The 26,052-nt window shown below is 37.5% G+C and overlaps 4 protein-coding genes and 1 long non-coding RNA gene across 18 annotated transcripts; 2 read left to right on the forward strand and 3 right to left on the reverse strand.

Annotated features, from left to right (window-relative positions):
• The first annotated feature begins 281 nt into the window (after window positions 1–281).
• On the forward strand, window positions 282–4,537 carry LOC147940954 (DNA replication factor CDC6-like). The gene is made up of 16 exons (XM_087456399.1): window positions 282–1,271; window positions 1,394–1,496; window positions 1,614–1,834; window positions 1,923–1,997; window positions 2,082–2,191; window positions 2,281–2,387; window positions 2,481–2,540; window positions 2,666–2,739; window positions 2,954–3,004; window positions 3,096–3,145; window positions 3,246–3,327; window positions 3,437–3,526; window positions 3,810–3,872; window positions 3,989–4,084; window positions 4,187–4,276; window positions 4,360–4,537. The coding sequence occupies exons 1-16, from the start codon at window positions 1,038–1,040 to the stop codon at window positions 4,390–4,392; spliced, it is 1,539 nt and encodes a 512-aa protein (XP_087312525.1). The 5' UTR covers window positions 282–1,037; the 3' UTR covers window positions 4,393–4,537.
• Window positions 4,538–5,842: 1,305 nt separating this feature from the next.
• LOC104704378 (uncharacterized) lies at window positions 5,843–8,664 on the forward strand. The gene is made up of 9 exons (XM_010420479.2): window positions 5,843–6,317; window positions 6,432–6,572; window positions 6,673–6,861; window positions 6,985–7,122; window positions 7,233–7,351; window positions 7,442–7,574; window positions 7,665–7,794; window positions 7,868–8,094; window positions 8,195–8,664. Exons 1-9 carry the CDS (start codon window positions 5,883–5,885, stop codon window positions 8,438–8,440), a joined length of 1,758 nt encoding a protein of 585 aa, XP_010418781.2. The 5' UTR covers window positions 5,843–5,882; the 3' UTR covers window positions 8,441–8,664.
• Window positions 8,665–9,059: 395 nt separating this feature from the next.
• Window positions 9,060–9,353, reverse strand: LOC104700522 (uncharacterized). Its single transcript, XM_010416046.1, has one exon. It carries the CDS (start codon window positions 9,351–9,353, stop codon window positions 9,060–9,062), a length of 294 nt encoding a protein of 97 aa, XP_010414348.1.
• A 2,921-nt stretch (window positions 9,354–12,274) lies between these two features.
• On the reverse strand, window positions 12,275–15,349 carry LOC104700524 (uncharacterized). Of its 2 annotated transcripts, none has more exons than XM_087457837.1 (9): window positions 14,579–15,349; window positions 14,320–14,460; window positions 14,051–14,239; window positions 13,802–13,939; window positions 13,573–13,691; window positions 13,349–13,481; window positions 13,131–13,260; window positions 12,834–13,057; window positions 12,275–12,734 (listed from the first exon to the last, which is right to left on the reverse strand). In XM_087457837.1, exons 1-9 carry the CDS (start codon window positions 15,125–15,127, stop codon window positions 12,510–12,512), a joined length of 1,848 nt encoding a protein of 615 aa, XP_087313963.1. In that variant the 5' UTR covers window positions 15,128–15,349; the 3' UTR covers window positions 12,275–12,509. The 2 variants fall into 2 exon arrangements, with proteins under 2 accessions (XP_087313963.1, XP_087313964.1); XM_087457838.1 differs by having other exon boundaries at window positions 12,275–12,755; window positions 14,579–15,127.
• A 5,918-nt stretch (window positions 15,350–21,267) lies between these two features.
• LOC104700529 (uncharacterized) lies at window positions 21,268–23,752 on the reverse strand. Of its 13 annotated transcripts, none has more exons than XR_015561638.1 (8): window positions 23,519–23,752; window positions 23,251–23,427; window positions 22,785–22,898; window positions 22,622–22,675; window positions 22,475–22,525; window positions 22,251–22,337; window positions 22,024–22,113; window positions 21,268–21,842 (listed from the first exon to the last, which is right to left on the reverse strand). It is a non-coding gene; the product is annotated as an uncharacterized LOC104700529 (long non-coding RNA). The 13 variants fall into 13 exon arrangements; XR_015561639.1 differs by having other exon boundaries at window positions 22,251–22,369; XR_015561634.1 differs by having other exon boundaries at window positions 22,251–22,288; window positions 22,622–22,685.
• Window positions 23,753–26,052: the final 2,300 nt, after the last annotated feature.

The following is a 26,052-nucleotide window of genomic DNA, read 5'->3' on the forward strand; positions in this document are numbered from 1 at the left end:
GATTCATTTCCTAGATCAAAATTTTCCTATCTTATATACATTGATATTTTTTTTATTTGTTTGTATATATCAATGCATTGAGGTTTTGGCTACATATATATTTATATAGTATCGTTTTATGTGGATATGTATCCTTCTTAAATATATATATATATATATATATATATATATATATATATCCATGCATTGATTTTTTATTTGGCTACATATCATATGATATATCATCGATTTTATGTGGATATATATCTTTCTTATATACCTATCAATGCCTTTGATAATTTGGGTACATATCAGATGATATAAACCATCGATTTCTCATTTAATGTGGATATCCTTCTTCCATAAAACCTTTTATGAACCAGATATGAAAAAATATCTCCACTATATGTTGATATCTCAGACTTCAATGATTATATATGAGAAAAAAAATAAATATAAGTGCATTGACTGATTGACACACCGACCACTTTGCTTTTCTATCTTCTATTCTGATTCTTTTTTTTGTTGTTGTTGTCGTCATTATGTTATTTCTGATATATCAAGTGGTTAGGGTGAGTAAACAATATATAGTAGCTACACTTATTTTTCTCATTACAAACGTAAAATGTGAAAAACTAAGTCTAGCAACTTGGTTATAGTAAAAAAGTTTTCAAGAAGTAATTAAAGCGATAAGTATACAAACCATTGAAACCAATAGCATGGTAACGTGGTTTATTCAGAAGTTCTAATATGGGCCCTTAAAGGACTTATATGAAGACCATAATGGTTTAAACCCAATAAAATTGCCGCGAAGCCGATGGTTTAAAACGGTAGCCGAACAAAACCGGGCGGCGAAATAAATCTTGTTGTATTGCGTTTTCCCGCTACTACCATTTTTCCCTCTCTTGTTTATTTTTTTTTTTCCTTTAATTTTTTTGTTATCCCATTTCCTGATAAAACCCAGCAGCATCGACCATGAGATTGATTCTTCACTTCGGCTACATTGGATCTCAATCTCGATCTCAATCTCCGTCATCCTCTGATATTATTAACCTACAATGCCTGCCATCGCTGGACCTAGTTCATCCCCTCAGAAGCATGTCGTCGGCTCCAGATTGGAGGTTACCGGAGGTCTTAGATCCGCCGAAGTCAATACTTGTCGGAAACGCAAGTTGAGATCCGATTCCGCTGCGGAGGTTTCATCATCGACGCCTGTGAATTCGATTTCCACGCCGATGAAATGGAAATCTCCCCGACGGTGTGCTGTTTCAATCCCTAAGACGTCTGATGAGGTAAGCTCCTTTGTTCTTTTAGTGAGAATCGATCGATTCGAATTTGTAGTTCTTGATTGATTTTGGTATTTAGTTAAAAATCTGATTCTGTAATGATTTATAAAATGTTGGATCGATTGCAGGAGATTAAGGAAGATTCTAATGGGAATTTGGCAAGTCCAGTGATATCAGTAGTGAAGAACTTAGATGTTTGTTTAGATGTTGAATCAAAGTGGAACCCTAGAGGTATTTATATATGAACCCTAGATGTTGAATCAAAGTGTTCATGATTTCATTCATTAGTGTTGTATTGATTTTTTAAGGCTCTCAGTGAGTTTGATTGTATAATTTGACTGGGTTCAGATGAGGAACAAATGAAAGCTGTGAAGGAGGCATTGCATGTGTCTAAGGCACCGTCAACTGTTGTTTGCCGTGAGGATGAGCAGAGACGGGTTTTCGAGTTTGTTAAAGGTTGTATGGAACAGAACAAGGCTGGGAGTTTGTATATATGTGGCTGTCCTGGAACTGGGAAGTCACTATCCATGGAGAAAGTAAGACAACAAGCTGAAGACTGGGCGAAACAGGTAATCAATCTTGTGTGTCTGTCTCAGAACCTGTGATTAGTGCGGATTTTATCCAATAGAAAGACTGATCCTTCTTGAATTCTTACAGACAGGGGTGCCTTGTCTAGAAACAGTGTCTGTTAATTGCACGTCATTGACAAAATCAACAGATATTTTCTCCAAGGTAAGACCTTCTGCAATAGAAACACCTCGAAGTTTTCTTGGTCTCATTTCAATATAGTTGGTAATTGAGTTATTTTGTTTTTAGATACTTGGTAAAAATGAGTCCGGGAGGGAAGCTAATGGTTCATCTCCACCTCTACAACAACTTCAGAGCTTGTTTTCTCAAAAGCAACAACAATCCAGCTCAAAGATGATGTAGGTTTTTGTTTTCTTCTTGGTCTGTCATATGTTGACTTGGTAGATATAATTTGTTGCGCTGTATCTCATTCAAACTTTGTCTGCAGGCTTATAATTGCAGATGAGATGGATTACTTGATCACAAGAGATCGAGGTGTCCTTCATGAGCTTTTTATGCTCACAACTTTGCCTTTTTCAAGGTGTATACTTATAGGTAAAACTGTCTTGCGTTATCAATGTTCATATTTTTTTTATCTGTTTCCTCTGCTCATACAAATGAAGTTTTAATTTCGTATTTGTCCTCCAGGTGTAGCAAATGCAATAGACCTTGCAGATCGTTTCCTTCCAAAATTGAAGTCTCTTAATTGTAAGAATTTCTCCATAATTGTGTGCCATTTGAACATTCTTCATACTTCACCATATGTCCCTAAGCTTTGATGAAGAATAAAAGTTGAGTATACTCCTTTTAACTTATTGTTCCAATTAATGCAGGCAAACCTTTGGTTGTCACTTTCCGTGCCTATTCTAAGGAGCAGATCCTTAGGATACTGCAGGAAAGGCTTGTGGTAAGTCTACCGTAATTTTGTGATATTTGATGAGAGAGGAATGTCTGATTAAGTATATCAGGATAAATCTATTGCCAATGCCATTTTTTCTGTTTCAAAGCAGTTGGTATTCAAGGAATTATGGAGATTGAAACTGTATATTAGTATATATCTAATCCAAACTCATACTACTTTCTATGTTCATCTTAAATGATTACCTTCACTGTTGTAACAGGCACTTCCATATGTTGCATTTCAATCAAATGCCTTGGAAATTTGTGCAAGAGTAAGAAGAATATATGTCATTTTTTTTTCTCTCAACCTTGTTTTCTTTTTTAGATTCTTAATTAATATTCATAATGTTTGCATTGTCCCAGAAAGTATCAGCTGCATCAGGAGACATGAGAAAGGCTCTATGTGTTTGCCGGTTAGTTCTCTTACGAATTTTGTTTCTATTGTAACTTTAGTCCTGAAATTAGAACATTAAAGATGACAGTCCGTATTTACTCACATTGATTTGATTTCAGGAACGCCCTAGAAATCTTAGAAATAGAAGCTAGAGGATCAATAGATCAAGAACCACAAGGTCCAGTTCCAGAGTGTCAAATGGTTAGTATTTTTATCTCTACTTTACTCAGTTCACTTACTGACGATGAAAATATCCAGGATCCATAGAAACCGTTGTCTTATTCCATAATTGTTATCATCGAATCTATAGGTGAAGATGGATCATATGTTAGCTGCATTGTCCAAGACGTTTAAATCTCCAGTAGTCGACACCATTCAGTCCCTTCCTCAACACCAGCAAGTAAGTCACACATCAACACACAGATTAGTTGATATCTTGTACTTCGTGTTCATAAGTTAAAAAAAAAAAATATAACAACATGCTTTGCATAGGAATATACAATTCTGTAGTTTTGTTTTCCAGTGTGATCTAAAGTATTGTTAATGTAGTTTGAGAATATGTACTAACCTTAACTAAGAGAACAACTATCATAACGCACAATGTTGGCGTGTATCTGGTTCTATGACTTGGTGGATAACACGATAAAATCTGAAATTCACATGCTTATACTGAAAACTTGCAGATCATAGTCTGTTCTGCTGCAAAGGCCTTTAGAGGAAGCAAAAAAGATAGAACCATTGCAGAGGTAAAAATCTTGATTGAAAGAACAATACACAAAGTCCCAAACATAGCTTCATGAACTTGTAACTTAAGGCTTTGTACATAATATTCATATATGTGAATTTTCACACTTTGATGCAGTTAAATAAGCTATACTTGGAAATCTGTAAATCTTCGACGATAACGCCAGCTGGAATTACAGAGTTCACAAACATGTGTACAGTGCTAAATGACCAGGTACTAACTCCTATAAGAGTAATAACTCTCATGTTTGTGTATGGTTTATGTAAATCTTGAAAGAGACATTTGATTGAAAATGTCATTTTTGGATTGACATAGGGGATACTAAAACTTAGTCAAGCTCGGGACGATAAGCTAAGGAGAGTGAGCCTCAGAGTAGATGAAGCAGACATCACATTTGCTCTTAAGGTATACATTACATCCTTTGCTAATTATTCCCGAAATGCAGTTTCTTAATTTATTTAACACCTTCCCTTTTCATTGCACAACAGGAAATTCGATTCTTCCGCAACTGTCTTCTATGATGAAGTTATTGAGTAATAGCAATGGATTCCTCCATTTTTTTTATAGAATACAAAGAGTAAAAAAAAAAATACAGTACACATAAATTGTATTATTCTGTTATACAAGTTGCAAACAATACATTAGTTACATACTTACATTGAAAGAGAACTCAGTGTCTGTCATTCAACTGTACAAGAAAGACCACTAAACGATACTGGGAGATAGATTTTTATATTGGAAACTCACACTCACTAAACCAGGGCAAGCAGTATGTATGTGAGAGAGTGTTTGCATTAGCAAAGCAAAAGATCACAAGAAAAAGGTCATCTAAAGTAACAAGGCTGACCTCAAAAATTCAGAGGTCTCAAGATTATCTCAACCACTAAAGTAGAGCAAACACCAAACTTAGCTTATGCGCTGATGTCATATTCTACATCACTACTCTAAAGTTTCATATCGACCTGTCTCATATTTCCTGGAAGGCATTTTTGGGCTTAAAAGCAAAGAAAATATTGAGGTCACAAATAGAAATGACCAAAATATTGAGGTCACTACTCTAAACTTCCAAAATATGTACTCTCATAGCAATGACCATAATCTGGTAGCTAGGAGATATTACTAATGCTTCCAAGGCAAGACCGTATATATGAAACCTCTGTTCTGAAGCTGACTAACAAAACTATCTCCTGTGTTCAATACAACCAAGAGTTTCCAAAGTTCCAACATATTCAGTGAAATCGTTTCCGAAACTCTTTGTGGCTATTAAGGAGTTGTAATCGGTAATTCTTTCATTCTGTAAATACGTTCGTAGTTACAGTCTTAGAATTCTGATGACTCATGCCTTTGAATTGCCATAAGATAAGTTCAAATAGAACTGAGTGGCAAGCGCAACAGTGGATAAATATTTTAACATCTAGACATGTCACTCTGTCAGAATTTAAGGCCCCATGAAACAAAAAAATTCTATCATCACCCTAATTCACCAGTTTGGCAATGCAGGTAATTAAGGGCAACCTATTACAACCTTAACTTAGTTCATAGACAACACATTTTACAATAATAGTAATTCTCAACAGGTAAAATGCAATAGTGTAAGTACAAGGTGAAGCAGAGGCACTAAGAGAGGCATCAAGGATCAAGGACTTGAGAAGATATTCAATGTTCAAAATTGCTTCACAAGAAAGCAACTAACCTTCACTTATATTCCGACCAAAAAAAAAAAACCTTCACTTATATCATACACGCGTACCATAATATTTGTTATTTCCTTTTTTTTTTCACCACTTAAGATTTTGTTATATGTATAAAAAATATAACCACTTAATACAGTTGATTTTGTATTAAGATATAATTTGATATGATTAATTTTCTTTTAAACAAAACATAAAAATTTAACATAAAGTTCTCAAATAAAAGTATCTTGGTATGGTTTTTATAGGTTAAAAACCTAAAAGCCGAACGAATTCCCAAGAAAAAAAATCCGAATAATCTGAGTGGAAGTCAAAAAAGTATGGATCAATTACCATGCAACTCCCACGTTGACGACGACGAAGACCATGGTTGGACGAAAGTCGTGTCCCGGAAGAAAAAAGTTTCCGGCAGGAATGAACGACGGATCCTGACAGCAAATAAGATGGTTTCTGCTGATGTAAAGGAGATTCTGAGGGCAGAAACACCTAAAAATCCACAACCCAACAAGGAGGAGATTCTGAGGGTAGAAACCCCTAAAAATCCACAACCCAAGAACAAGAAGAAGAAGGAGGAGACTGTGAGGGCAGAAACACCTAACAATCCACAACCCAAGAAGGAGGAGATTGTGAGGGCAGAAACACCTAACAATCCACAACCCAAGAAGGAGGCCGAGAAGAAACCGATAGTGTCTTTGTCCGAAGCTATGGCAAAGATCGACCATTCAAGTCTTGCGGCTTTCCTCGCCGTATCATTGGTAAGTACATCATGAGCTGATGTAAAATTCAGCTCGATCCTTTTGTTTTAGTTACTTAAAATCCATAACCCCACAAATCAAAATTCATATATTTTTGTTTTTTTTGTTAAATAGGAATCATATTCGGATGAGCCAGTGACTCAGCTATTACGATTTATGAATTACATCGGGAGACAACTTACCGAGGTGCAATTTCCATGGCTGGAGATGTTTCCTTTTGAGGGTACTTGGCCCAAGCTTATCGATGTCATGAATGTGAGCTGTTTCTTCTTTTTTTGGTTCAGATTTTGAAGTCTATGTTAGATTGTTGAAGCTGATTGATTATAAACTCTTTTTTTATATATCTATAAAACAGGTTCCGTTGTGTGATATTCCTGAACCTATCTCTAACACATCAGTCAGTTGGATCCTTCAAGTTCCAGTTATGGCACTCTCTGGCTTTGTGGTGTGGGCGTTTGGTTGTACTATCACTCATTTGGAAGCACAACAAAAAGGTGCCAAATCTGGCAAGATCGGTGAACAACCTACTTCTCCCAAACCTCATGTAAACTTTTGCAATACCTTTCTCTTAACAATTGTCGCTTTCACTTATGTATTATGATGTGGTTGAATTACCTTTGTTTGACTAACTCCATTATTGTTCTCTTTGTTTTTCTTTTCCGATTAGATGCCAATATTTGTTACATTGGCAATGGTAGTGCATTGGAGACCTGAAGCTTTGACTTATGCACTGCCGACTATTAGGGGGAGGCGTTATTTTCAAGGACAGGACAGGCTTCCGCTTACAGTTTGGATGATGGCTGTGGTTCGTGTTTTCCTTTATGTGAACTTTGGACCAAGAGAGTGTCGAAACTTGTGTGTTTTCTGTGATCTGTTGTATTATGAAATTCATTTGAACTGTAAAACTGTGGACAGGCCTCCCAGCATAATTTAGGTGCAGGGTTGTATTCATGGGCGCACAACTTGTTACCAGTAGTGGGTAATACGAGCTGCAACCCTCAGTCAACGGATCTTATCCTGCAGTTGGTTGAGGAGTGAGTCGGAAGTTTTCTTTTGATTGATCTCCTTTGCTATATAATATAAACAATCATCTCATCTTTGTTTAATGCAATTTTCTTTATCAGAATTGTTGCGGATCCAATGGCTTGGACGATGCGTAGGAACCAAGCTGCTATTGTGCATCAGCGAATGATTCCGCCTCCTTCATTTGAGATCTTACTGCGGCTTACATTCCCTGCTTCATCTGCAAGAGTAAAAGTAAGTTAGTAATCTTTGGAATTCATAACAACACAAACCTTGATGCTTTTGTCGATTCTGATCACAAGCATGGTCTCTGTACGCACACAGGCTACAGAGAGGTTTGAGGCAGTTTATCCCTCGCTGAAAGAAGTGGCTCTTACCGGTGCACCAGGAAGCAAGGCAATGGAACCAGTCATTCAACAGATATTCTCTTTGTCTTTGAAACTTGCTGGAGAAGGTATACATATACTAGCTAGTAACAAAAACTTTTGAATCCTTGACAGTTCTAATGTGTTACTGTTGTGTCACAGGAAATCCTGCTTTAGCCAAGGAAGCTACAGCAATAGCTATATGGTGTGTCACCGAAAACGTTGATTGCTGCAAGCACTGGGACAGTCTCTATACGAAGAATATAGAAGCTAGTGTTGCTCTTCTTAAAAAGCTTGTCGACGAATGGAAGGATCATTCCCTCAAACTATTCTCATCAGCGAGAAATTTTTTCACTGTCACTGAAACTACGAAGAGCTTCAGGCTAAAAGTTAATACCTCTTACTCTTCTAAGCTTTAAACTAATTTCACCTTTTTACCTCAGTTGTAATTTCATCTCTGACTTAAAGCTGTTGTGATATTTTTTTAAGAACGAAAAAGCCATCACTGAAGGAGGAGCCAATGCTTCTCTTTACAAAGAAGCTGACAAGTCCTGCAAATTTATCTCGCGGAGAATCTCCCATGTATGGTTCAGACATTACTGCTTCAAAGCTACTGCTGTGGTTCTAGCTGTAGCTGCAGGACTAGCCACTGCTGCAGCTGTAGCTGCTGCTGGAGTAGCAACCTTTGCTGCAATTGTTCTATTTATCTACCCGGAGCTTAGGGACCTCTGGTGAACTCATTGGATCTGCAGCTATACGTCAATGCAATCACCACAGCATTAAACAAGTAAGAGAGAAACATCTGATATAAGTTGTCTTAACATCTTTCTAAAAACAAAATATTTAAAAGTAGTTTGCCTTTTGATTTCGATGAACTGAGATCCTACGATATAGTAATTTTCACGACCCGGTTCGAGATGTAATAAAGGATGGTTTTTAAGACAACTTCTTGTTGATCATGTTTCACGAAGGAAGAAACTAAGAGAGAAACATCTGATATAAGTTGTCTTAACGACTCCCGTAACCAACTTGCAACAATATCAAAGGAAGAAACTGAGCTCACGATTCACGAAGCTTCAAAGAAAACCAAGAATAGAAGAAGCAGAACAAGCTTTTTGGGACTTCATTAGACGAATTCGGCCCATTCCATTCAAAGCCCATAAGCATATGATTTAACTTTAAGTAATTATATTTTTATTATTATATAAAAATTGATACATGTTTTTTTTCTTTATGAATAAAATAAGACAACTTTTTGTTTTTTGAATATGATATAAAAATAAAAATACATAGTTTATAGATTAAATGAGGGAACAACTTTTTTTGTATGTTTAATTTGGTACTTACCATTTTACTAACATATCCAGGGAAATTGTTCGCAAAACCTTTTCACAGGACTTTTATCTCCAGGGACGAAGTATTCCCCACTATTGTATGGGTTTCCATCACAAACTTGCTTGCAAGCGTCAGAACATTTGGCTGGAGTTGCTTTTTTGCCGGTCTTCATGCACACGTTAGTAACACAGTTTCTAAGACATACATCCAGCGCTCTCTTGTTCGAATGAGCGACTTGTGCTGAAAACATCATCGTACATAACGTTATAATCATTAAGATATTGCATATTCTCTTTGACATTTGAACCGCCATCTCGTTGGTATTCTGATAAGTCTAAAAAAAATCATCGTACAAAGCTACTGCTGTGGTTCTTTTTTTTTTGAATGAATGTAAAAATATATTCAAACCCAAAAAAGTCCTTTTTACAATAAATGCATTCTTGTTTTAGACTTTAATCAAAAAGGTATAAAAGAGTTGAGAGATATCAGACCAAGAATGAGAAGCAAGCCAGAGTTGAAGCCCGTCCGCAAACTTCGTGGTATGCAAGGCAAGAAGCTTGTTTCTGATCAATCGATCAAGGAACTGAATGAGCTGAGCTGATGTACTAGGATTGCCTCCATGTCGTCGACGGTTCCGCTCCAACCAAATGGTATGGACTGTGGCTTGAAAAGCAAGGCGTAAGAGAAAACAAACAGTGCCCTTAACATTCGTACCCGAGAGGAGGATCAAGAGCTGCGAGAGTTGAGTTGAGTAAAATTGAGGGCAGAGGGAACGAGTCATAGCCTGCCAAACACGTGAAGTGTATCCACAGTCAAAAAACAAGTGAGAAATTGTCTCCAGCGGGGCACTGTTTGTTTACAACTTAGATATGACACACTAAGAAGTAAACAAGTTGAGAAGATACTACACACTTCTCAGATCAAACAAGTAAAAAGAAGGTTTTTGATTAAAATGTTTGATGGTTTGCAAAAGAGAAATACATGGTGTTTAAATAGAGAAGGGGGGGGGACGAAGGAGCAGAAGAGAGAGGTGAAAAACATGCAAGAGCATGCACAAGGTCAAGCTCATGCAAGGACATGCACAAGTCCACACTCATGCAAGCTCATGCACAATGCAAAAATACACCTTAGTAGACTGCAAACGAAGTATCCGACGGAAAGATTATAATGCAGTCTAAACCATATTTTTTTGTTTTCAAATGAAATTAAGGAGACTGAAATTTCAGTCTACCGGCTCAAAACTCTATAAATTTTTTATTGCAAAACTGACCACATAGTAGACTTTACATGATATTATGACGGTTAGACTAACAAATGAAGTCTAATTTCGCAAAAATATCAAGGAAAATCATGAAATCTACCGGAAAATAATCTTATCGGTGGTTGTTTCGCAATGTCAAGCACCGAGGACGTCGTCTTTAGTCACCACGGAAGAAAACCATCACCAATTTAATCACTATCCAAGAATCACGACATATAACAAGATGAACGCATTTGCAAATTTTCTTGGATTAAAATGGAGAGGAGATGGAAGAAAATGAAGTTCTCATAGCATTGAGTGTTATTTAAGCTCACAAATTCGGGTTGTTGAAGCATTAAGAGCTTCAAATTTGGTTGTTCATGGTTGTTAGAAAATTGATGGTGGTGGCACAACCGTAAATAAAAGAAAAAAATGAGGATATGGATGTAATAAATATTTTCGTAAGAAAATCAAATAAATCAGAAATAATGGCATTTTTGTGAGTACAATGAACACATAAAAATTTAATTAGGAGAAAATAGCAAATGTTAGAGAGAGAAAAAAGGTGATTAGTTTTGCAATTGACTCAAGTTAGAAAACGTACAATTTCTAAAAGGTGAAAATAAGTTTGTTATAGATTATATGTAAGTGAATAAGTGATTATGAATGGGCATCAGCGACAAGGAAGACTAGAGACAAATCAGAAAATCAAAATATATGTGGGAAGAGATCTGATATTCTCGGCTTCTCGCCATGGCCAGTCCATTAAAGTAATATGTAGGTTATTGTTTTTGTTTTTTGTTGTTGGGAAATATATAATTTCTAAAAGGTGAAAATAAGTTGGTTATACATTATGTAAGTGATGATGAAAGTAATTGCTTATGGGCAGCGAGAAAGAAGATCAGAGCATCAAGACAAATCATAAAATCAGATGCTAAATGTCCGAAAACGTATTGAGGGTAAATAAAAACAATGAGAAAATGATAGGTTACACCATGTGATATTAAGGGGGTTTGATTTATAAAGATTGATATGATGGACATTTCATATGGTGAAGATATCAAAAATTCAATAATATTAGTTCATATGAGCATAATGGTAAACAAGTAAGATGTTAGACATGCAATAACAAGTCAACAACTACATTATTACATGAGAGATATGCTACATATCAAGTGTTTCATTGGTATTACGAACCTATGACTCTAAATAATTTGTGAACTTCACCAAAAGAGATTCAAGATAATCTAAAACATCGGTGTAGTATCGATCATACGAAGACCATTATTAGACCATCTGACATTTAACCATATTGTATGAAACGACCCGACCCGTTTAAAAAAAAATAAATAAATAGTAATAAATAATCTACAACTAGTGGTCTTATATCCACTAGCCACCTAACCACAAATACATACAACAGCCGATAACATAAACCATAACATTAAACCAATGGATATCCAATAGTTAAATAACCAATACTCAAAGTATAACAATTCCAATAATCAAACAACAGGAAACATAGAACCAGCAACCTAGCAATGTTCTAATGACCCAACTCTAGCAACCTAGCAAGCCAGACAACAACCAATCGAGTCCCTAAAACATCCTCTTCTTCATTGTCTTGATTCCACGATCACACTTTGCTTTTACCTGTACCACAAACACATATTGAGATGCATGAGTATTTGATACACACTTAGTGAATCAATACTCCCATCTACTGAGCTATACACACAAGCAATAAAATCTCTACATGCCACAATCAACAAACAATATAAGCAAACCAGGCAATGTACAAAGCATCACGTCTTGTGTTTTACTTTTAGATGAATTATTTGTAACTGTTTCTTATGATTATCTTTGAGAGATTGAGAGAACTTGTAGGTCGCAAATATCTTTGATTTTTAGTGAATTATACAGTAGCAAAAAGTAGAATAAGCTCTCCCGTTGAAGGTGAACCACTATAAATCATTAACATGATCAACAAGAAGTTGTCTTAAAAACCATCCTTCATTACATCTCGAACCGGGTCGTGAAAATTACTATATCGTAGGATCTCAGTTCATCGAAATCAAAAGGCAAACTACTTTTAAATATTTTGTTTTTAGAAAGATGTTAAAACAACTTATATAGACAATCACAAAAAAGCCGAGTATCAGATGTTTCTCTCTTAGTTGTTTAATGCTGTGGTGATTGCATTGACGTATAGCTGCAGATCCAATGAGTTCACCAGAGGTCCCTAAGCTCCGGGTGGAAAAATAGAAAAACTGCAGCAGCTACAACTACAGCAAACGCTACTACGGCAGCTACAGCTACAACCACAGCAAACGCTTCGAGGCAGTAATGTTTGAACCATACATGGGAGATTCTCCGCGAGATAAATTTGCAGGACTTGTCAGCTTCTTTGTAAAGAGAAGCATTCGCTCCTCCTTCAGTGATGGCTTTTTCGTTCTTAAAAAAATATCACAACAGCTTTAAGTCAGAGATGAAATTACAACTGAGGTAAAAGATGAAATTAGTTTAAAGCTTAGAAGAGTAAGAGGTATTAACTTTCAGCCTGAAGCTCTTCATAGTTTCAGCGAGAGTGAAAATATTTCTCGCTGATAATAGTTTGAGGGAATGATCCTTCCATTCGTCCACAGCCTTTTTAAGAAGAGCAACACTAGCTTCTATATTCTTCGTATAGAGACTGTCCCAGTGCTTGCAGCAATCAACGTTTTCGGTCACACACCAGATAGCTATCGCTGTAGCTTCCTTGGCTAAAGCAGGATTTCCTGTGACACAACAGTAACACATTAGAACTGTCAAGGATTCAAAAGTTTTTGTTACTAGCTAGTATATGTATACCTTCTCCAGCAAGTTTCGAAGACAAAGAGAATATCTGTTGAATGACTGGTTCCATTGCCTTGCTTCCTGGTGCACTGGTAAGAGCCACTTCTTTCAGCGAGGGATAAACTGCCTCAAACCTCTCTGTAGCCTGTGTGCGTACAGAGACCATGCTTGTGATCAGAATCGACAAAAGCATCAAGGTTTGGTTATATGAATTCCAAAGATTACTAACTTACTTTTACTCTTGCAGATGAAGCAGGGAATGTAAGCCGCAGCAAGATCTCAAATGAAGGAGGCGGAATCACTCGCTCATGCAACCTATCAGCTTGATTCCTACGTATCGTCCAAGCCATTGGATGCGCCACAATACTGAATAAAGGAAATTGCATTAGAAAAAGATCAGATGATTGTTTATATTATATAGCAAAGGAGATCAATCAAAAGAAAACTTCCGACTCACTACTCAACCAACTGAAGGATAAGATCGGCTGACTGATGGTTGCAGCTCGTATTACCCACTACTGGTAACAAGTTGCGCGCCCATGAAAACAAGCCTGCACTTAAATGACGCTGGGAGGCCTGTCCACATTTTTACAGTTCAAATGAATTTCATAACACAACAGATCACAGAAAAGACACAAGTTTCGACACTCTCTTGGTCCAAAGTTCACATAAAGGAAAACACGAACCACAGCCATCATCCAAACTGTAAGCGGAAGCCTGTCTTGTCCTTGAAAATAACGCCTCTCCCTAATAGTCGACAGCGCATTAGTCAAAGCTGTAGGTCTCCAATGCACTACCATTGCCAATGTAACAAATATTGGCATCTAACCGGAAAAGAAAAACAAAGAGAGCATAATGGAGTTAGCCACACAAAGGTAATTCAACCACATCATAATACATAAGTGAAAGCGACAATTATTAAGAGAAAGGTTTACATGAGGTTTGGGAGAAGTAGGTTGTTCACCGATCTTGCCAGATTTGGCACCTTTTTGTTGTGCTTCCAAATGAGTGATAGTACAACCAAACGCCCACACTACAAAGCCAGAGAGTGTCATAACTGGAACTTGAAGGATCCAACTGACTGATGTGTTAGAGATAGGTTCAGGAATATCACACAACGGAACCTGTTTTATATATATCAATCAGCTTCAACAATCTAACATAGACTTCAAAATCTGAACCAAAAAAAGAAGAAACAGCTCACATTCATGACATCGATAAGCTTGGGCCAAGTACCCTCCAAAGGAAACATCTTCAGCCATGGAAATTGCACCTCGGTAAGTTCTCTCCCGATGTAATCCATAAATCGTAATAGCTGAGTCACTGGCTCATCCGAATACGATTCCTATTTAACAAAAAAAAAAAAAAAAAGGATTTTGATTTGTGGGGTTATATATGGATTTTGAAGTAACTAAAAGAAAAGGATCGAGCTGAATTTTACATCAGCTGCATGATGCACTTACCAATGATACGGCGAGGAAAGCCGCAAGACTTGAATGGTCTATCTTTGCCATAGCTTCGGACAAAGACATTATCGGCTTCTTCTCGGCCTCCTTCTTGGGTTGTGGATTTTTAGGTGTTTCTGCTCTCACAGTCTCCTCCTCCTTCTTAGGTGTTTCTGCCCTCACAGTCTCCTCCTCCTTCATCTTCTTCTTCTTCTTCTTCTTCTTGTTCTTGGGTTGTGGATTTTTAGATGTTTCTGCCCTCACAATTTCCTCCTTGTTGGGTTGTGGATTGATAGGTGTTTCTGCCCTCAGAATCTCCTCCTTCTTGTTCTTGGGTTGTGGCTTCCTGGGTTGTGGCTTCCTGGGTTGTGGCTTCCTGGGTTGTGGATTGTTAGGTGTTTCTGCCCTCACAATCTCCTTCTTCTTCTTCTTGGGATGTGGATTTTTAGGTTTCTCTGCCTTACAATTCTCTTTCCCCGCCGCGTACTCGTCGACACTGTAACTGTAGGATCCGCGTTTAGATCCAGCCGCACCGGCACCGTTCCATTCATCCTCAGCAGAACCCATCTTCGCCGTCCTGATCTGTTGTATGTTTCCGGAAACACCGGCGTCGTATGTTAGCGGTTTTTGCTTCTGCTTGCGCTTCCAATCATGCTCTCGTCAAGGTTAAGGCCACAATGGTCTTCTACAGATTTGATCGGAGCCATCCGCTTTCTTTCCTTTAATTCTCGATAATTTTCTCCCCGGCGTGAAGAGAGGCCGAGGTTTTGTGAATTTAGGTTTGAGGTTAAGAGAAAAAAGAAAAAAAATTGTATTTTATTATTAGATGTTTCTGCCCTCAGAAGATAACTTTGGCAGCGAACGAAAATTTCTCTTCTATTATTCTGTTGGTATGATAAATATTTTTTGAATGTCTTTTTTTTTGTTTTGTATTCTTTTTTTTTTTTTTTTTCCAACCAAACATTAATCAAATTAAAAAATAACTCCAAGATTGGTTGCCCAAACCGGAGGAAAAGAGTTTACAAAGGAAATTTCAGAGGAAAGCAATCTTGAAGAACGGGCTAGACAATCTGCCCTTACATTGAGCTCTCTAGAGATCCTGATCAGGGAGAACGAGGAAAAGCATGGTCTGAGCACAAGAAACTCCTCTAACAGGTTCGAAAAAGATGGCCAATCGTCAGGCGTCTGCACCATCGCCACCAATTCTGCACAGTCTGTCTCAAAGCTTTGACATCCAACTCCAGCCGCCAAGAGTGACTCCATAGCCCAAATCAAGGCTTGTAGCTCTGCATGTAAGGATGTAGGACCGCATCTCTGACTCCGTGCTCCCAAAAGGAGAGTCGCATCATCATCACTACAACACCACCATCCTAGACCCTGCATAGCATCTGACCCTTTCCAAGAACCATCAATCTGACATCGAGGAAACGCTCCCCTATCCTCCACCAGAGGCGTAGTATGCAAATACCTATCCGAATAGGATTTTGCTTCTTCCCATAGTAATTTATCATTATTCGCCTGGTGTAGAATTTCCGTCGGCTCGGCCTGTAACCCCTGAAAAACTTTTTTATTCCTATCTTTCCATAATGTCCAAAGTATCCAAGGAAGACGATTAGCTACATCCGAATCCCCCGACTGAGAGGCTGCCCGCCAAAAAATAAAGTCTAAATTTGCATAAATTGAAGCAAATGGAAAGCCATCGGGGACTAACGAAACTAGGGACAACTCCCAAACATCGAGCGAGCGAGGGCACTCAAAGAGAGCATGATTGATAGTTTCTGGTGCAGCCCCACACCGTTTGCAGAGTGTATCACACCGGATACCCCTATACGCAAGTCGTTCGAGCACTGGGAGGATGCCCGACGCAATCTGCCAGAAAAAATGTTGGACCTTTGGGGGAACATCCAGCTTCCACACCTGGGCCCTGAGGGCCATACATGTTGGTCCGTATTCGACTTCCGTCATCAGTTCTCTGGCTAATCTATAACCTGATTTAACCGTATACTTCCCTGACTTGGTAAAATGCCATACTAACCGATCCCGTTGCTGGACCTTACTGACCGACATACGCCGAATAATCGGTATATCCCCCGGATCCAGAAACTCTTCTAGAGTAGGCAAGTGCCAATCCTTCGTGACAGGATTAATTAAGTGGTTCACCATCAAGCTCGGTAACCAGAGTCGTCCCCGACCATTGGCAGGACGTGGTCTAATATCCGGAATCCATGGATCTCTCCAAACCGAAATAGAACTACCCGAACCTACCGCCCATCGCGCTCCATATTCCACTAAATCTTTCGTTGAAAAAATACTCCTCCAGGCAAAGGAGGGATTAGAAGGTTTTTTGGCCATAAGCGGGTGTTTATTGCTAAAATATCGGCCTTTCAAAACCCTCGCCATTAATGACGTCGGGTGTTGAATTAAACGCCAATACTGTTTTGCTAACATAGCATCATTAAATTGTTCCAAGGCTCTGAAACCTAGACCCCCATCACACTTATCCTTACATAGTTTATCCCAAGCCACCCAATGTAAACCATGAGCCTTATCGTTGGATTTCCACCAAAAAGTGGAAATAGCACTCGTTAATTTAGATGTCAACTCTTGCGGCAATTTGTAGCAGGACATCACATGCGTGGGAAGTGCCAAAGCCACCGATTTAATCATAATCTCCTTACCACCTTTTGATAAAAGCTTTGCATTCCAACCATTGACACGATCATCCAATCGATCCTTGACATATCCAAAAACCTTATTTTTTGAACCCTGGAGGCTTTCAGGAATGCCCAAATAAGATCCCATACCTCCCTCTTTGGTAATACCAATAACTGACTTCAACTGATCCCTTATCTCAGTAGGAACCTTCTTGCCAAACATTATAGATGATTTCTCTAAATTAACCTCTTGTCCTGAGGCTTTGCCGTAATTCCTGATAATTTCCATGACCGTCTGACATTCTGTCGCCTCTGCTTTACAGAAGAAAAGACTGTCATCAGCAAACAACAAATGCGAAATGGTAGGACTATCCCGGGCGATTGTGATACCCGTTACCTTTTTCTCCCGTTCTGCCTTTTTGATATTCGCTATCAGAACCTCTGTACAGAGTATAAACAAGTACGGTGACAACGGGTCCCCCTGACGAAGACCCCGCTGTGGTTTAATAAAACCCCGGGGTTGACCATTAAGAAGAACTTGATACGACACCGAAGATACACACCACATGATCCAAGAGATCCAATTCCGATCAAACCCTAACTTAACCATGACTGCCTCTAAAAAAGCCCATTCTACACGGTCATAAGCCTTACTCATATCCGTTTTGAAAGCCAGAAATTCCGACTTGCACCTATTATTAGTATTTAACCCATGAAACATCTCCTGCGCAACCAATATATTATCCGTTATTAAACGACCCGAAACAAAAGCCGACTGAGTTTCGGAAACCAAAGATGGGAGAAACCGCTTAAGCCGAAAACACAGGATCTTAGAAATAATTTTATAGCTCACATTACAAAGACTTATCGGCCTAAACTCCGCCATCCGCTGCGGACGATCAACTTTAGGAATAAGACAAATATTCGTCTCATTTAAACACGGGTCAAAACGTCCTGAACGGAAAAACTCTCTGACTAGAGCCACTAAATCCCCTTTTAAGGAAGACCAGAATCGTTGAAAAAACAAGGCCGTCATACCATCAGGTCCTGGTGTCTTCTCCGGGTGCATAGCAAACAGAGCTTTCCGAACTTCGGCTTCAGAAATATCCCGAATTAGATCTCTATTCATAGTATCCGATATTAAAGGGGTAACCTCCTGTAACATCTCTGACACACCTTGAGCATCTGAATTCCTAAAAAGGTCCTCAAAATATTTTGTAGCAATATTCTCCATACCTGAAGCCGATTCATTCCATACATTATCTGTATCAAAAAGACCAATGATCCTATTTCTTACCCGACGCTGTTTAGTAGAAGCTTGGAAAAATTTTGTATTCTTATCCCCAACCCTTAACCAGAACTTCCTACTCTTTTGTTGCCAATATAACTCCTCATCCCGATATGCTTCTTTTAATTTCCTCTCTATACCTCGAATTTCCTCCTGAGAAATTGAATCATCCATTTTCGCCTCCTGTAACGCCGCCTTTAAGGACGAAATGAGTCTTGGGCCAGAAAAAACATTATTCTTTCTCCACCAAGAAATCGAATTCCTGCAATTCTTTATTTTATCCACAAAGCCCGTAGGCCGGAAATTTATAGTACGATTCCAACCTGACTCAACTGCCCCGGATAATCCATCCTTCCCCAACCAGCATTTGTCAAAACGGAATTGCCGATTCCGTTTTATATGTGTCTTCAGACAAGTTGCCAAAATTGGACAATGATCAGAACCAATCATATCCAAATAGTCTACCTTGGAATTCGGGAAAAAACCTTGCCAGTCCTCATTACCCAAAGCACGATCTAACCGGCACCGAACAACCTGGTTATTGCACCGATTACCCCTCCATGATAAATGCTCACCATAACAAGGAAACTCTAACATCCCACAATGTCGGATCATGGAATTAAAAGGCACAAAAGAAGAGGCTGGACGCAAAGCACCTCCCCTTTTCTCATGATTACCACTCAATTCATTGAAATCACCAATCATAAACCACGGATCAACACGGAAAGACCCGATATCCGATAATTTATCCCATACTTTTACTCGATTTTGGGGGACCGGATCCCCATAAATAAAAGACATATAAACTAATTGTTGGCCAAAGAAAGCTTGTACATCTATAATGCGATCACAATCATAAAGAACTGAGAGTTTTATTTCATCTTTGTAAAATAATGCTAAACCACCACTTGTCCCGCAGGGTTCAACAGTATACAAATTATTAAAACCAAACTTATTCTGAAACTTTTGCAAATAAGAAAAACATTTCTTAGTTTCTGATAAAAATAAAATGTCTGGTCGATGTTGCTTCCATAAATCACCCAAATACTTCTCTGTCAGATCAACCCCAATGCCCTGACAGTTCCAACTCAGGATCTTCACGTGTGCGCCGGTGGTTTCGGGAGAGCCACCGTCCCTTTCTTGACTTGACGACTACCATCCGCTGGTTTACCTCTCAAGGGAATATCTTGCCTCCCCTGACTCTTCTGTTTTTTTCCTGCACCTGCAGGTTTAGATAACGCCTTAGCCAATAACCGTTTCCCCGGAGAAGCCAAAGTCCTAACAACATTTTTAGCAACTATTCCTGAACCACTAACACCCTTTCTAACATTAGGCCTATTAAGTCTCACCCTATGTATTACCGGATCCACTAGCTTAACATCAGCCAAAGCGTTATTAACATCACCCTTTGTTTTGTATTCTTTTGGCCAAAAATATCATATGTACTATATTATATAAAGTTAGATTTTGAAAATTAGCTATTACTATGATTTTGACATGTGTTAAGTTATGAATATGAGATTTTGACATGTATAAAAGTTAATAAATATAGCATTTAAGATTATGATAAAAAAAACAAAAAAAATTGTTTTAAACAATTTTAATAATGTAAGGAGATAATTATAACAAAAATACAAAAATTAAACAGTTTTTAAAAATAATTATAAGGAGATTATGATGTCAAATTTACTCATTAACAAGATTGTGACATGTGTCAAATATATTGATTAGATGTTGACACATATGAATTTTTTTAATAAAAGTGATAGGACTAATTATATTTACAGAATTTTACATGTTTATATTTTTCTAAATCAAAAAAGAAAACTAACAAAATCAAAATATATTTTCTATTGTATGCTCGTTATATTTTACGCGTGTTTTTTTTTTTATGTTAATATTTTAAACAATGGAGAATTGGAGGGTTTTTGTGTATTTTTTTTGCTGTTTTGTGTAATTTTAATTATTGTCAAGTCATTCTAGAGTTGAGTTTGAGGAATTACAGTGATTACGATTTCCTCTTTAAGTGAGATTGAAGTTGGGAACACATGTGTTGTTGGCGAATTCGATGACGTATGCGATGGATGCTTCATATACAAGGAAATTTACCGTTTCATAGACTATATGCACTATGTTTAATTTAAATTATATTTTATGTTTTATTTATCTTATTCAGAATTTTCAATTCTAAGACCAGATTACGTAGCTACAAATTATTTTATTTTACTCTAAAATAATTTTAACTTTAAAAAAAAAATTAATACCAGATTCGATGAGGTTAAAAAAACTCTTTCTCGCAGCATCACTATTGATGTTCATATGATTCCGTATACAAATCTCTTCTAGCTTCTTAATCGTAGGCATCACATAAAGTCTCAAAACACTTCACTTGATCTGAATCAGGCTCTGCTAGTACGTTCACAATTTATTTACTTATCATCTTTTACGCGGCGGGATTGGATTTTTATTTTATTTTTGTTATATTTTTTTGTATTTCGTTTTTTTCGATTTCATAATTTAATATATGTTATTTAAAATTAAGTTTCATAAATTTATGCTGCTTGAAATCAAATTTCATAAATTTTTGATAATTTCAATGGTGACTTTGTTTTTTTGTTATCAAAAATTATCAACTGACTCCACGAGACGATTGAATCCGATGAAGAATCATCAACCATCTCATATGTTTTTGTAAGAAAAGGTGGGAGTGAGCTTGATGAACCTCTCTATGATTACTCTCATCCATCTCTAAAACACTTTCAAAATCTTTAAAAACTTTCAACTCCTTGATTCAATCTACTGCCACAAAAAGCTATACAAATCACACTCAAAAAAAGCAGAGCAAGAGAGTCTTTACATCAACTATAAGTTCAAGAACCAAAAGATAAAAGCTTTTCATGTCAATAACTTTAGTACACAGAAACTACAATTAAGGACTCAAAGAACTCTCACTGATTTCGATCAAAACTGGATAAGATTCAAAACCCAAAATTCCCTTAAAAAAAGAAAGCTTCGAACTTGAAACAAAAACCCCAAAACCTCACCACTGTTTCTCAAAATGAAGCTAAAAGCTTCTAAGAAGCCCTTAAAACCATAAACCCCTTTAAAATTCAACGAATCTAGAAACCCTTTTAACATTAAAATCTCACTTAATCAGAGAGAAAAAAAAAAGGAACAACCTTTATAGCTTCTGGAACCCTCTCTGCTTCTCGAACACAAAGAAAGAAAGAAAAAAGCTTCTCGACTTGTGTGGGTATTTAAGTAAATCAAACAGAAACGATTTGTCTTCTTATGTGTACCTCTCTCCCTACCATTATTGCTGCTAAAATATCAAAGTTATCTGTGGAGAGAAGACCGTAGCTTGTAAACCAGATGGATAGAAAGTTATTTTTCCTTTTCTCCTAAAGTTATTTTTATCACTACTCTACTATTCACTTTCAAGTTCCAAACAATTTATCTTAAACTAATAAGGAAACCCCTTAAACGACCATATATCTTCAAAAAAAATCATAGAGTAGAACCTGATTGTCGAAAAGTGAAGTAGACTCTCCACCATAGAAGTCATTCCTGTCAATGTGAAGGTCCTACTCCAGATACTACAGTAACAAACACTATACAAATAGTGATAAGCTTTAGTTTACATCAGAGCGGTGTGGCCTTACTGGCGTCTTTGACGGGCTTACCCTTTCACACACATAGACAAAGCAAATATTAATCTCACAGTGATAAGTTAGTATTATTAACTAACCTTGTTTTGTTTCTTGTAAGCTCACGTTATTGGAAGCCCTACCAAGACAATACCACTACAATAAATCGCAGAAACAACACTTTCTGCCTGAAATACACGCAAAGATACATAACAGAAACCTACAACCCATTGTTAACTGAAACATACAAGCCATAAAATCCACTAAAGTTTCTTTCTCTCTCTGTCATTTAAAAAAAAAGAGAGTATGACAAAGCTCTTTTTACCTCTGCACCAGAAGCGAGCACACAGAATGAACGCAAGAGCCAATTGTTGTCCTGCAACATCAAAACAAAATGCATGATTATGATCATATCTCTCTCTCTGTCATTTAAAGGAAATAGAGACAAATGCATCAAAGAGTTCTTTTTGACCTCTGCACCAGCAGGGAGTTTAAAACAAGAGCCAACTGTTGTCCTGCAACATACCTGGAACTCTCTTCGTCGATGCAAACAAAATACCAAAATCAGAAACATATTAGATTCAATTAAGATAATACTTAAGTCAAGTTCTTTCAAAAAAAAACTTCAAATCTACCACTTCAATCCAAAGAACCACAATATATAGTGGCACACTTAATCCTTCTCTTTTGGAATGTCCTTCTTCGGAACCGTTGTCTCTATTTCCTTCTGTTTTATGGCCTCAGCTGCCCTGATATCCACATCAAACTCATCAGTCACACACACACAGAGAATTTGCCTTGTGTCGCTACAGATCTATCACTAATACCAACATTGCTCAATCACACAACTATGCCCACCCAAACCACTGCCATCATAATCAATCTTTTTATGTTTTACTCAAGTTACAAAATCTCAGATGATCCTAAAATTTAAACAACTGATATTATATTCATACCATAAGCTTTCCAACACAACTAAGCTCACGACAAAAAATCGAAAATGAGAGAGTGCACCGGTTTACGAAACCACAAACCCCACCAAACTAACAAACATAACACACGGAGAAATCATAAGGAATCAAGAGAGAGCAGAATTACGACTTGGAGGCGGCAGAGGATTCTTCTTCGAGCTAGTGACGGATGTGCTTGACGTTACGCCTTACGACGGTGGCAGTTTGCTTGACGTCACCCTTCAATAGCAACACCACGGCGCCTACTCCAACCACCGTCAAACCCATTCTTCCGATTAAAATCCAAACAACAAAGGACCCTAATTTTCTAATTCCCAATTCATATAACCCTAATATTAATCAGATATAAACAACACTAATTCATCAAGATCTACCAACGAAAACAAGAAGAATTGTACCAGCAGAAGTTCGTTTTCGTCATCACCGTCTCTCGAGCACCAGAGAAAGAAAAAAGAAAAAGAAAAAAAAATTTTGTCTAAAATTTCGGCCAATCGGATCTCGCGTTTTGCAACCCCTGTTTTTTTTTACAACGAAACGATCATGATTCCTAAAGTTAGAGAGAGTAAATAAAAAAATGACGTGGAAGAAAATAAATCTCAGGTGTATTAATCTAAATGTTTTAAATGGGTATTGATTTTAATTGAAGTGTCTATGCTTTAATATTGAAGCGGAGGTGTCAAACTCGGAAGAAAAACATCTATTTTTTATTGTATTGATTAGCAATTTCATGAAAGCGCTAAGCGTTCACTAGGCGGTGATTCAACGCCTAGAACGTCTAAAGCGGTTTTATGCGGTTTAAGCGTTTACACTATAAACGAATATATATCTGATATTATATACATAATTATACAAAATATGTATAAGAATAATAAAAATATTAAATAAAAAACAAAACAATATAGAAAAACATTATTTTAATTCATTTTAAATAACATAATAAACATTTATAATTATGTTTATAGAAATAAACCTTTTAAATTTTAAATAAGTGCAATTAAAATTTTTAAAATACACTAAAATAATGATAGTAGAATTTTAGGCGGTCAAAGTGGTCATCTAGGCGGTGCTATAGCGCCTAGCGCCAAGACGGGCGGAGGCGGATGCCTAAAACGCTTTTTCGAACATTGTATTAGATAAGGACCCGTCCGTTATGCGGGTTTAAAGTTTTGTAAATTAGATTAAACTTTACAAAAATATATTAAAATTTGTTGTACATTATTTATAAGTTTTAATATACAGATTAATATCTATTTACAAATCTTTTATATATGTTACCATTAAAAGCGTATTTTTTATACCTACATATATTGTATATTACAAATATATTCTTTACCGGCATCTAAAAAATGTATGTATAAACACATTAAGCCAACTATTATATATTTTTTTTACTTTCACTTTTGCATAGTATTTTTAATCACTAAAATTATTGGCTCAAAAAAATATTTCGATTAAAATATATATAACATATTATACTAATCAATGATGTATCATCACAATAGTGTATAACCAACCATGGAGAGAACCTCGACGTCGCCCTCCTCCATTATGGAGAGAACCTTGCGTCCAACCTCCTCCACCATGAAGAGAACCTTAGCTCCACCTTCTTCTCTCGGGGAGATAACCTTGCGTCTAACCTCCTTCACCTTCCTTCCTTAGGGATATAACCTTGCGTCAAACCTCCTCCACCAAAGAGAGAACTTCGGCTCTGCCCTCATCATGTGTGGAGAGAACATGTTCACATCTTTTAGCTATCTCAAAATGGTTTGATCCGACAACCAATGAAACTAAAGACCATTTTTTAACGTTACAAAATCTTTTGATAGTAACTAATGTTAAATTTTCCAATGTATTCGTGTAAGTGTTTTTCACACCATGATGTAGCCTTTGTCTCTGGAACACCCCGATTACCACCTTGCTTAGTGAGCCCATATCCATGGGCACACCTTTCTTAGTGGGCTCCACGTCTACTCCTGGCCCATCCATATCCGACGACTGATATGTTAAGTCTGGAAGGGCTTTAAATACTTGTTTACCGACCTTACAAATCACCATATGATATTTCTCTGTGTTTTGTCCTCACTCGTACAGTTCCGACTATCACTTCCCGATAAGTCATCCATCCTGAAACTAATCCAGCTCAAGCTTCTTGTACCACCACTATATTGCCAATACTCAAACGACCTGGAATAAAGCTCACCTGTGCTGGTCCGATCAAATTCGAGATCACACTCTCCAACCGTATTACCATCATTTTCGTAATTACTTTGAAGAGAACATTACATAAGCTCACCAGCCTAAAATGCGTTATCCTCTCTGGTTTGGCCACTTTAGCCAGAAAAACAATGAAAGTGTCATTAGTGCCATCCAGTAACACCCCCGACTCAAAGAAACCCAATACAAACCGCTTAACTGAGCTCCCCACCACCTCCCAACATTGTTGGTAGAACACGGGTTGAAACCCATTGTGACACATGGTTTCAGAGACTTACGGAGAGGTTTAAAAGAATTGATTTGGCCACCTATGTCACCAAAGTGCACTTATCTTTTCGGTCAAGGGTCCTAAGAGAACTCTAGAGTTAAGCGTGCTTGAGCTGGAGTAGTCTTAGGATGGGTGACCTTCCGGGAAGTGACTGTCGGAACTGTGAGAGTGAGGACAAAACACAGGGAAAGATCATGTGGTGATTTGTAGGGGCGATAACAAGTCTTAAAAGCCTCTCGGACGTAGCAAACCGACCGTCGGATATAGATGGGCTCACGGGCCTACTGAGAGGATGTGAAGCCCATTAAGGAAGGTGGGCCCATAGACTGAGATTGGAGATGGGTCCCACTGAGAGGTGGCGGTCGGGGCATTACATCCATCGGGACCCGGCGCTTTAAACAACCCATACTCTGCACCACCACTGCAACCTCCTCTCCCGTATATGGTTTC

The sequence above is a fragment of the Camelina sativa genome, chromosome 7 (genome assembly GCF_030686135.1).
Source record: "Camelina sativa cultivar CO46 ecotype springtype chromosome 7, ASM3068613v1".
Taxonomy (NCBI): Eukaryota; Viridiplantae; Streptophyta; class Magnoliopsida; order Brassicales; family Brassicaceae; genus Camelina; species Camelina sativa.

Coding starts and splice junctions, on each gene's coding strand:
- LOC104700522 (XM_010416046.1), bottom strand. CDS start 9,353: ATGGCGGTTCAAATGTCAAAGAGAATATGCAATATCTTAATGATTATA.
- LOC104704378 (XM_010420479.2), top strand. CDS start 5,883: ATGGATCAATTACCATGCAACTCCCACGTTGACGACGACGAAGACCAT. Junction 6,318..6,431: donor CTTTCCTCGCCGTATCATTG/GTAAGTACATCA, acceptor TTTGTTAAATAG/GAATCATATTCGGATGAGCC. Junction 7,352..7,441: donor ATCCTGCAGTTGGTTGAGGA/GTGAGTCGGAAG, acceptor TTTCTTTATCAG/AATTGTTGCGGATCCAATGG.
- LOC104700524 (XM_087457837.1), bottom strand. CDS start 15,127: ATGGGTTCTGCTGAGGATGAATGGAACGGTGCCGGTGCGGCTGGATCT. Junction 13,692..13,801: donor CAGTTTGGATGATGGCTGTG/GTTCGTGTTTTC, acceptor AAATGTGGACAG/GCCTCCCAGCGTCATTTAAG. Junction 13,058..13,130: donor TTCGAAACTTGCTGGAGAAG/GTATACATATAC, acceptor GTTGTGTCACAG/GAAATCCTGCTTTAGCCAAG.
- LOC147940954 (XM_087456399.1), top strand. CDS start 1,038: ATGCCTGCCATCGCTGGACCTAGTTCATCCCCTCAGAAGCATGTCGTC. Junction 1,497..1,613: donor ATCAAAGTGGAACCCTAGAG/GTATTTATATAT, acceptor GACTGGGTTCAG/ATGAGGAACAAATGAAAGCT. Junction 4,085..4,186: donor GTACAGTGCTAAATGACCAG/GTACTAACTCCT, acceptor GGATTGACATAG/GGGATACTAAAACTTAGTCA.